This window comes from Lupinus angustifolius, unplaced genomic scaffold (genome assembly GCF_001865875.1).
Source record: "Lupinus angustifolius cultivar Tanjil unplaced genomic scaffold, LupAngTanjil_v1.0 Scaffold_145_3, whole genome shotgun sequence".
NCBI lineage: Eukaryota > Viridiplantae > Streptophyta > Magnoliopsida > Fabales > Fabaceae > Lupinus > Lupinus angustifolius.
In genome coordinates, this window is record NW_017725606.1 from 30,335 (window position 1) to 40,755 (window position 10,421).

Genomic DNA, 10,421 nt, shown 5'->3' on the forward strand with positions numbered 1-10,421 from the left:
AGAATTAACATTTTAAGCAATATAAAGAATTACATTGAGATATATAAACATTGGTAAACTAAATCTACTTGATCTACCCAAAAAAAACTAAATCTACTTCTTCTCGAAATTATAAGTTAGTTGGCCATTTTCCAATACAATATTACTTTTGTAGACCTCTAATGAGTAATCATCCGAGTCAAACTCTTTGTAAGTAGTAAAGATTTTTATATTCTAAGTATATTATTTATCACTTCATTGTTAACTATCATTAATTATTGAATCTATACTACTTATAAAGAGAAAACCTAAAATAACCACCATTGTAGTGTAATTTGTGATTCTCCGTATTTTCTAATTTTTACTAAAAAAACCATATATAACCCAATGTTCTTCTCCAATTAATATATGTTTTATATTATTTGGTTAAATATTTCTTCTTAAATTATAACTATCAGTTTTGAATGTAGAACATGAATGTTCAATTTTCTAAATTGAACATTACAATTCGAATAAATTCAACTGTAGATTACAAATATTTAACATAAAATATTATACTTGACATTTATGACATACAAACTATACCTTATAAATTATCGGAAAGTGGGTTGACAGACATGACAGTGCATGTCAACACGCTAGTAACAATAATATAAATAAATAATGAATGATATATTGTATATAAATTTTTACATTATTAATATATAGATATTACACTATTAATAATAATAAGGTAATTTATATAAATTCTAAAATTATGAGATATGAACAAGAACTTCACATTGATCTCGTGCCAACATTTGTTTTGATGAGTGTCATCTGTTTTTCAAAAACCTTCATATTTAGGATTCTCATTTTCAAAGGTTCAATATAAAATGTGGTTCAGTGCATGACACTCTTTTTTAATGAGGCTAGTTTAACGTACAAAAAATTGAGAGAAAATTTCCATCCAAATGAATTAAACTCTGGAAGAATATTTTGAAGAAAAAAAATGAATAAATCTATTACAGTAGGAAATTAATTTTTCTATTGGCAAATATTTGTATTGCTTCAACATTCGATTATTTTGTTTGCCCCTTTATCTTGAAGGAATAAATGATATAATTGTCAAAAATTAGTGATTTGAAATATGGGTACGAAAATTGAAACGCCATAGCATGATTTTAGAACAATCCTCTGATGGAATTCCCTTTAACTTAGCTTCATCTTCTAGAACTACTTGCTTCACAAACTTTATTGAATTCTACAAAATAAAAAAAATACAAGCCCAAAATAAGAGTGAAAAGGTTAGTTAGTGTGACAGTGTAAAAATTTATATACAATTATTATATTATATATCATTCATTTGAATTACTTTTTTGAAGAACGAAAGATATTTAAATATAAATAATGAATGATACAATAACAATGTATTAAATTTATACATTATTATACGTACATTTTTTTTCCACATATACAAAATCTTAAGTAACTCAAATAATTGTCATAACAATTTTGTTGACATTGTCAAATTGTCATTTTAATGATGTAGAAGTATTTAATTGATTATGAATTTGTGCATGACAAACATGGTGCATGTACATGATTTATTGACATAAATGTTATTTCAAAAAAGTCACTTGGTTTTTAATTGAGATAATGTTAAAAGGGTTGTGATCACCTTCAGTAACAGATACTCCAATGTTAGAATATAAAATAAAGTTGAATTTTAAATTTAATTTTTTTATATTATCAAATATTTTAAAATTTAAATAGTTAAAAATTTTCAAAGATATATATCATCATCTTCATCTAGTAGCATATATGGAGTATAACTTTATAAGTGAGATTATGTAGAACAGTAGAAGTAGAAAGCACTATGTGGCTAGTATTCTGATTAGTTGAACTAGTTAATCAAGTTGTCATTATATTACCTAATACCTACCTCTTTTTTTAAACTTCATTTTCATATCAATTAAGTAGTTGGAGATTGCCCAAACGTTAAATATAATTCTAGGAATAACATCACATGTACTACTATGTAAGTTTTTATGTCATTCTATCTAATTGTTGGAATATATATATTGTCCCACAGTTTGTGACACTATATGTGTTATGGGTTTGTGATTGGTTAGAAAAATATTTAATAATTAAATTTTAACTTAAATATTTTTTTGACCAATCACAAGCTCATGACACGTAAAGTGGTACAAACTGTGACAACAAATGTGTACCCGTACTTGATAGCATTTTTTATTGCGTTATGAAATACATTTCAATGATTTAACATTTATACACAGACAATATAAATATTTTTTACACTATCGGGATACAATTACCATTCATATGTTAACCATACTAAATTACTAAACAAAAGTAATACAAATCAATATTAAATAATATACTGATAATACAAAAAAACATTTGTGATGGTGCATACATATTAAATTCATATTTCAATTATAACTTAAATTTCATTTTATTGAATAATTATAGGGAGTGATGCTAAGATAAAAGATTTGACACTATGTTGTCCCATGTTAGAGCTTACAACCTTATATCATAAATTTTGATTGGTCGATTGATAAAATATCTAGAAAGACAAATCAGAATTTGTAATATAAAGTTGTCGGTTTGTCGCACACTTTTTATACAACAGTTATTCCTAAAAGTAATATTTCTTGTAAAAAACAATCATGTATTCAACATATTTTAGTTCCTTTAGGCGATGAGGATATACTCTCGGTTATACCAGAAAACATTGTTTTCCTAATGTGCATGGAAAAAAAAATATAATTGTAATGTTTACCTGAGAAGTGTCTTGAACAGAGGAAGTGCGACCCCATCTTTCAGGATCCCAAAGAATGGAACTATTGAATGCAAAACTTGAAATATGAATAGGAGGAGTAAGTGCTTCAGTTTCATTGTTCATATTCCTTAAATGCCAACCAATAACATGTGATGAATCACACACAGGTCCTTCTATTATCACTTTCTTTCTATTTGCAGCTAATAATGCCATTGGCCATGTCCCAAACACCCTATTCAACACATAATTAGTAAAGGATATCTTAGTTTCAATTCACTTTTGAGGTGTCAAATACATTGCATAATTCACTCAAGTTTGGTGTACCTAAAGATTTTCAACTACCCTTTTCACCATTACTTTTCATATAAGTTTTTGAGAAAAAATCCGTATAAGAGTTTTATATACCGTCACTTTATTATTTACCATCCAATTTTAATCATTGACTATTCGAAAAAGTAATACAAATGAATAGTAAATGATATACTGATTATATAAATATTTAAACTAACTCTATTGCTTCCTATAGTTTAGGTCTTTGTATCTATCTCTCTTTGTATGATTCATCATGTGAGAAAGGATACATAAAAATATATAAGAGTATACCTTAGTCTTCAAAAAATAGAGTGGCACTATATATAAGTCTTTCTTAATTAACTCAAATATATATAGTGATATCTCTAATATTGGGTATATTTATTCTCCTTCTACTAAATAGGATTCTCGTGTATCAGACCACCATATATCATGACATTTTAGATCCTCAAGTATTTAAGTAGTGACAATTTCTAGTTTTAGAACTAAATTGAGAGTTTACTAGAAGTAATTAAAGTTTGTATAGCAAATAAATAGAAGGGTGAAAATCATACTCAATATCTCTAAGCTGTTGGAAGAATTGAAGATCATAAACATTTGAAAGCTCAGCAAAGTGCACAATCCCATTCAGCCTATGATGCTCAATGTGCTTAAGTGCAAGATTTCTCTGATGATTCAACTCAGCTTCTAAATCACTAAATTCTTCAGTAAAAACCACATGCCTATACATGATTCCAGTTTTTCTTAAAATCTCTGGAAATTCTGTAGATTCTGTTTTTGCTTCCACAACAATCCACAACAATGGTTGATGAACTAGTTTTATAGTATTTGCCAACCTTCTCAAAAACACTGCTTGAAATGGAAGTTTTGTGCTTGTTGGAGTTACAATTATTACAAGTCTTCTAGGCTTAAACTTTGGCAATGTTTCTGCATGCACTTTTTTTGCACTTTTTGTTTGTATTGATGAGATTTTAGGACCTACCCAAGTTTTATTAACACTTGTTTTGAGGTTTGAGAATTGAGTACTAGGTTGTGGTGCAACTTGTGTTGTTATATTTGAGACACCAACTTTGTTAGAAAAGAAAGAAGATTTACCTGTTGGAGCTAAACCTGTGAAGAATCCCATCACAAAACAAAGAGAAAAATGGACCATGGCTTTCTTCCATAACTGAGCTTTTTTCTTTGATCTTTCTACTGAACCCATCTTATGCAAAAAAACCTCAAAATTTGACCACAATCTTCTTAGTATTGAATGAAATCAAAGACTAGTTGTTGGTACAGAATGAAGAAGAATATAAACTTTGATGCTTTAAGAACATAACATGTTTGTTAAGGAAAAAAATTGTTGGAACTATGATTGGTACTTCCAAACAGAAAGTTTGAAGTGTTTCATAGTTTAAGGTATTGCTTCAATTAGTTGTAACTTGAAGTAAAAGTAATATAAGAAAAATAATAATAAAAATAGCTAGGGTGAGAGCATGAGTTACTATCTACACCAAATAGCTGTTGGGATAGCAACAATCTATCTATGTATTAAGAATATTTTATATATGTCCTATGACCGAGTTAAGTATCGGAGAGTCTAGTACTAGAATATGAAGATAAAACTTTATTTAAGAAATTTTAATTTTTTATTATAAAATAATTTAAAATTATAATCGTTAACGGTTTTTATTTATCATGTGACACAATCTCTATCCAATATTGGAGAGGATCCCAATGCTAGTGATTATGCCTATGATTATTATTATTAGTTGGAGGGTTGATTATAATCCATGTTCACTTGGTTTAATAAGGAATCAACATACAAAATTAGTTATAAAAGACTTGGGGATCTTATGTTAGAATAATTATTAGTTTTCTGAAAAAGAATATGATTATAAAAGCAATTATTATGAGCATAATGAATCTTTTGTTAGTTAGCTATTGGATTATATTATAAAGGGGTGGGTGAGGCAGAGTAACTAACAAATTTTTGGTGTTTTGTTATGTTATGATTTCATTTCTTCCACCAACTTTTAAGGCTTTCATATTTCTATTGTTAATAGAATTTTAAGAAGAGTCTTAATACAAGATTTACTTGTAATATGATTATGAGTTTTAATTTTAGTAAATCATTCTAAAACTTTTGCTTAACATAGTTATCTTATTTTGGTGTGAATTTTTAATATTTTGGAAATATTTACTTATGAAGTTTCTAACTTTCTATATACTTAGTTACATTGATGGGTTTGTTAAAACATTTTTATTTGTATTATCATAGGTATGCATATGGGAGGATCTTCTCTAGGACAGGTGGGGCAGTTGTCCCCCTCAAATATTTCAAAAAAAATATTATAGAGATATTGTTTTTGGTATATTTTAAAATTTAACAACAAAACTTAAGGATAAGAGTGTAATATTTATGTATTATTAATGTAAAAATTTATACACATTCACTGCATCATCCATCATTCCCATCATTCATTTAGATTAATTTTTAAATAGTTAATAAAGATTGAATATGAATGGTAGGTGATGAAGTGAAAAAGTATAAAATTCATACATTGTTAGTGCATATATTCTTCTCTCAAAGAATAATACTTCTACATGACTCATTGGACAATAAAAAATTCAATATTCTCTTCAAAACTCTCACCTTTTATGAAGTTTCACTCTCTTTAGTATCATATGATATATTTCCCCCTAATATTGCTTTAGATAACTCTCCAACCCAAGCCCATTTATTTTTTCACCTTAAAAATGTCATATTTGCTCTTTATAGATCAGTTTTCTTCAATTGCTTTTTTCATGGCATATTATCATATGTCTATTAAGTCGTGACATGATTACTTATGATTTGTTTGTTTCTTGCATCAAATTTTATTCATGGAGGTTGTTATTCTCTGTTAGTGAACTATTTTTTTATTTATTAATTTTAGTTGGGTTATTCCATTGCGTAGTTAATTTCGTTATTTCTATCTTTATATATTTTTCTCTTAAAAAATATTTATATTAATCTCAAGCATATATTATTTTGATTCTCTATTTGAAATGATTGAAAAACTAACTTTATGCTTGATTTTTCTGAATTTAAAACACATATAATGTTTATAAGAGATAATGAACTTATGTGTGCTTAGGAATATTTGGAATTTCTTCATAGATTTGTTATGTTATATTTTTATCATGTTTCTTAGGAATTTAAATATGAAAGAATAACTCATTTTTACATTAAAAATTTATATATATTCTAATGATTTCATATGTTATTTATGTATATGCTGTCCCCTCTAAAATCATGGTCAATATCCGCCACTGGGTATGCAGATATATAGTTTTTGAAACTTCTAGTGCTTAACTTTAGAATGCAATTCTTTTGCAAAATAGTTCTTTGAAAAATGGCAACTAAGAGAATTAGCATGAAATAGCAAAGTCAGTTACTGACATGTCTCATTCATGTGATGTGTATTAACATTTGAGAAGAAAATAATATAATTTTCCTAGTTTAACAAATTTAACAAGATATAAAGAGCATTAGGAAACCTTATGAGTATAATTTATGAAAAATAGTTTATGATTTTTTAGCTTATTTAAGAACCAAACAAAAAAACTAAGGTTGAAGTCATCACTTTGGGAGGGCTTGCACCAACTCTAGATCTCTTGAATGGCAGAAAAACACATGATCACAAAATTTATACTTTGTAAATGAACATGATTTACGATATAGAGTATTATAGAATCATTCGATCAATATTGCCAAATTCACTTAATAAGATTAAAACTTAGTTGTTGTTGTATTTGGTGGTGTTTACCAACAATGCGTGTTAGTCTAGTGTTGTAAGGTTTCCGCTAGATCACTAGAAAGACTAAAATGTCAAGAATTCAATTCTTATGAGGGACACTTGTTGGGAGAGATATCCACACCTCTAAAAGGATTAGTTTCTTACCTCAAAGATGAGATAATACTCTTAGTAATACCAAAAAATATATTTAGTGGTGTTTTTACTTCTTGCACCAACAACATTCTAAAATGGATAAAAATTCATTGTCTCAAAACCTATCTCATACCAATTTGGTTTGGGACAACAAATCTTTGTTCCGAACTAACAAAACTTGGAGTGTATGCTAAATTAGGTTTATGGAGTAACATTTTTGTTGGATGCTCCCTTTGTGATATGTATGCAAAATTTGGATTCTTTTTGTTGAGAGGTGTTGGGAAGTGCATCAAAATACAAAGAAGCCCATTCACTTCAATGGCTTTGGGAAAAATTCTTACACCACTTACCAATTGAAGGTCCAATTCTTCAAAACAAAAATCTATATATCAATCTCGTGCTATTAAAATCTACATCATGAAATAAAACTTGTTAATATCTATCAAGACACTCGTTCAAGGAACAAATTTCCAAGTTCACAATAAAGCACCTATGAGTTAATAATAGGAGGTGCTACAATATTACACACTTTAAGTTCAATTGGCAAGTATTATAGCATTAAGAATTCTAAGTACTATACTCATAGTGTATAAATATTTACATTCATATTACATAAATATTACACTTATATTTACTTATATTTGGAGTAACCACAATGACTGTTCTTAAGGTTGTTCCTAATGAAATAAGAACATTATTACTCCATTCTCCACTTTATTATTCTTATTTTCTGATTTTTGTTTTTAAATGATAACAAATCTTGGTTGTTCTTAGCCAAAGGAAATTGATGAAAAAGATAAATGATGTGGGACTAAATAAGAATGATGTTTGTCTTATGAAAAAAAAATATGTTGTTCTTATTTTATAAGGAGTTATAATAAATTATAAAATAATGTGTGAGACCTAAATAAGAATAAAATTATTCTTCTCTTTTGAGATGCATTTATCTAGCACCACTATGGGATAAATGTACAATTATGTATATTCTTTTGATAGATATGTAGTTATAAAATGTAGCACCTCTTTACATGTGGATACTTTATAACTATGCTCTACTAGTACAAAATCTCAAGTTGACCCACTTTCATATGTTTTTAAATATGCAAGTTGCAAGTAGTGTTGTACACTAAGTATATTATGGAATGTGAATTTTATATATAGTGATAGATCTTATATAAGGATATTATATTTCAACCTCTACTTTGTAGGGTTGTTGAACTAAACTCCTGTCAGATGGGTTTGAAATTGTGTTGGGGGCCATACATATTAAGGTCATTCCTGTTTTGAATCTCTCATGAATCTGAAAACCTTTTGACTTTGTTGTTCACTTGTTGGGAGATTATATTCCTCACACAAATCTAGGATATACACTGAAATCCCCAAAATTGTGACAAAGTTTTGTACATCAATAATGCAAAACATTTGAGATTATGTGGAAAAAAATGTACTATGCATTCTAATTTGGTGTTTTTTTGGGTATAAATAAAGTTATTTTTTCAATGACTTCAACTAATTTTTAGTACTAAGAGTTAATATTAGAATATGAGAAGAAATTTAGACCGTCAAAATATTTTTTCTTATATATTATAATCTTTATCTAATAATCAACTCTTCAATATTGGAGATAGTTTATATCATTTTTCACTCTATTAGAAAAGAAATAACTCATTTTTAGAGTGAATGATTATCTTTCCGATAAATATTGTTAACAAGAATAAAATTATTTAACTTATATGGGATCTAGTATATCAATACATTATTAATCTTTTGTGTCTACAAGGAAATGCTTTTAACACTAGAAAAGCACAACAAATAATGATTCTTTGATGTTGGAAATTGGGTATTCCTTCTTTTATGTATGGATGATGGAAATTGCGTTTTATGAGGCTTACCTTGCAAGTTCTCTAGAAGCACTATTTTTGAGAGACCATTGCACGCAAGCAATGATATCTTTTGTTGGTACGTGCAACAATCATAAAAATTATCTTGGTCAAAAACAAACAATGATATTTCATGTACAATAATAACCTGTCTTTAATTATGTTTTATTCTCTATTCTAAACTTATTATATTTTACCATATGAGTAAAAAAAAAAATTTAAAAACAAAAAGTAATAAAAAAAGCACGTCTTAATTGATTTATGACATGTAATGGGACATCATTCAAAATATCTAATCCAACCTTTTATTAATAACATCATCCATCCATCAATCCTACACATATTAATACAAATGCTCACCATTTGTAACATTAGGAAGAAAAAATAATGAATAAATTTTATATATAATTATATTATCTTATTGACTATTTAAAAAAAATATTTTAAATAAATAGTTGATAATATACTAATGTATTGATAACAACTTTAATATGATGGCAAATGTGTATGTAAAAGTAAATTTTGTTATAAAAAGTCAGACTTCTCTCCATTACTGGAAATGATAGTTATTAAAAATAGTATTGAAAAACCAAAGGATAAAGATATTTATATCCTTTAATCTATCTTAAATTTATATTTTCATCATTTAAAATACACTATAAAATTAAACTACTTTCTCCTATAATAAAAATGAATCTAACTCTATTATACAGTCTTTGTCCTTAAATTTTTGTATCATATCCCTCAAAATGGAAACTTGAAAAGAAACAATAAGTGACCTCGAGAGTAGGGCCAAACAGAACCTTACAACCTCGGTATCCTATCAATTATGTATATGATAATAATAAAATCTTCAAAGCAAGGTGGATTTACACGTAAGAATTTATAAGTGTAATATTTAGATATTGTATAAAAATTTACACAAAGTCCGTCAATATTTATAATTTATTTGTATTATTTTTATTTAAAAGTCAATGATCATTGAAATATGGATAATATACAATACGATAACATTGTAAAAAATGTTAGCATACACATCTCTTTCACAAGTTTTATAAATATTAGATATGAGTTAAGATCTTTTTATTAATGGAGAGAGAAATACATCAGAAATAAAGGAAAAAAACAATGTGATGTAACATTTTTATTCCTTAAAATATAATATAATATTTATCTCCTTCAAACTAAGTGCAAAATTAATAACACGGAGATAGTCTCATTCATCAGATATATCACTTAACTAAATAAATATGAATAATTAAGGTAGATAATGGATATCAATATATAACTCTTTAACTTTATATGCATTTCCCCCTCAAATTATAAAGTCCAAAAATGGGAATGCAAAAAACAAAGGTCCCCAACCAAACCAAACCAAACCGCACCATATCTTCATCGCATTTCACAAAACAACATCAATAGCCACACCAAACATTTCACACAACACAACCATAAGGCAAAAAACACAACATCAACATAGTGAAACTGAAAATAGAGTGTTATTCAACATAGAAGAAGAAAGAAGAAGCAATAAGCAATAACATT

The 10,421-nt window shown here is 27.1% G+C and overlaps 1 protein-coding gene across 1 annotated transcript; it reads right to left on the bottom strand.

The window, feature by feature from the left end:
• Positions 1–967: 967 nt before the first annotated feature.
• Positions 968–4,439, bottom strand: LOC109340149 (probable beta-1,4-xylosyltransferase IRX9). Its single transcript, XM_019577733.1, has 3 exons — positions 3,634–4,439; positions 2,768–2,999; positions 968–1,222 (listed from the first exon to the last, which is right to left on the bottom strand). Exons 1-3 carry the CDS (start codon positions 4,281–4,283, stop codon positions 1,094–1,096), a joined length of 1,011 nt encoding a protein of 336 aa, XP_019433278.1. The 5' UTR covers positions 4,284–4,439; the 3' UTR covers positions 968–1,093.
• Positions 4,440–10,421: the final 5,982 nt, after the last annotated feature.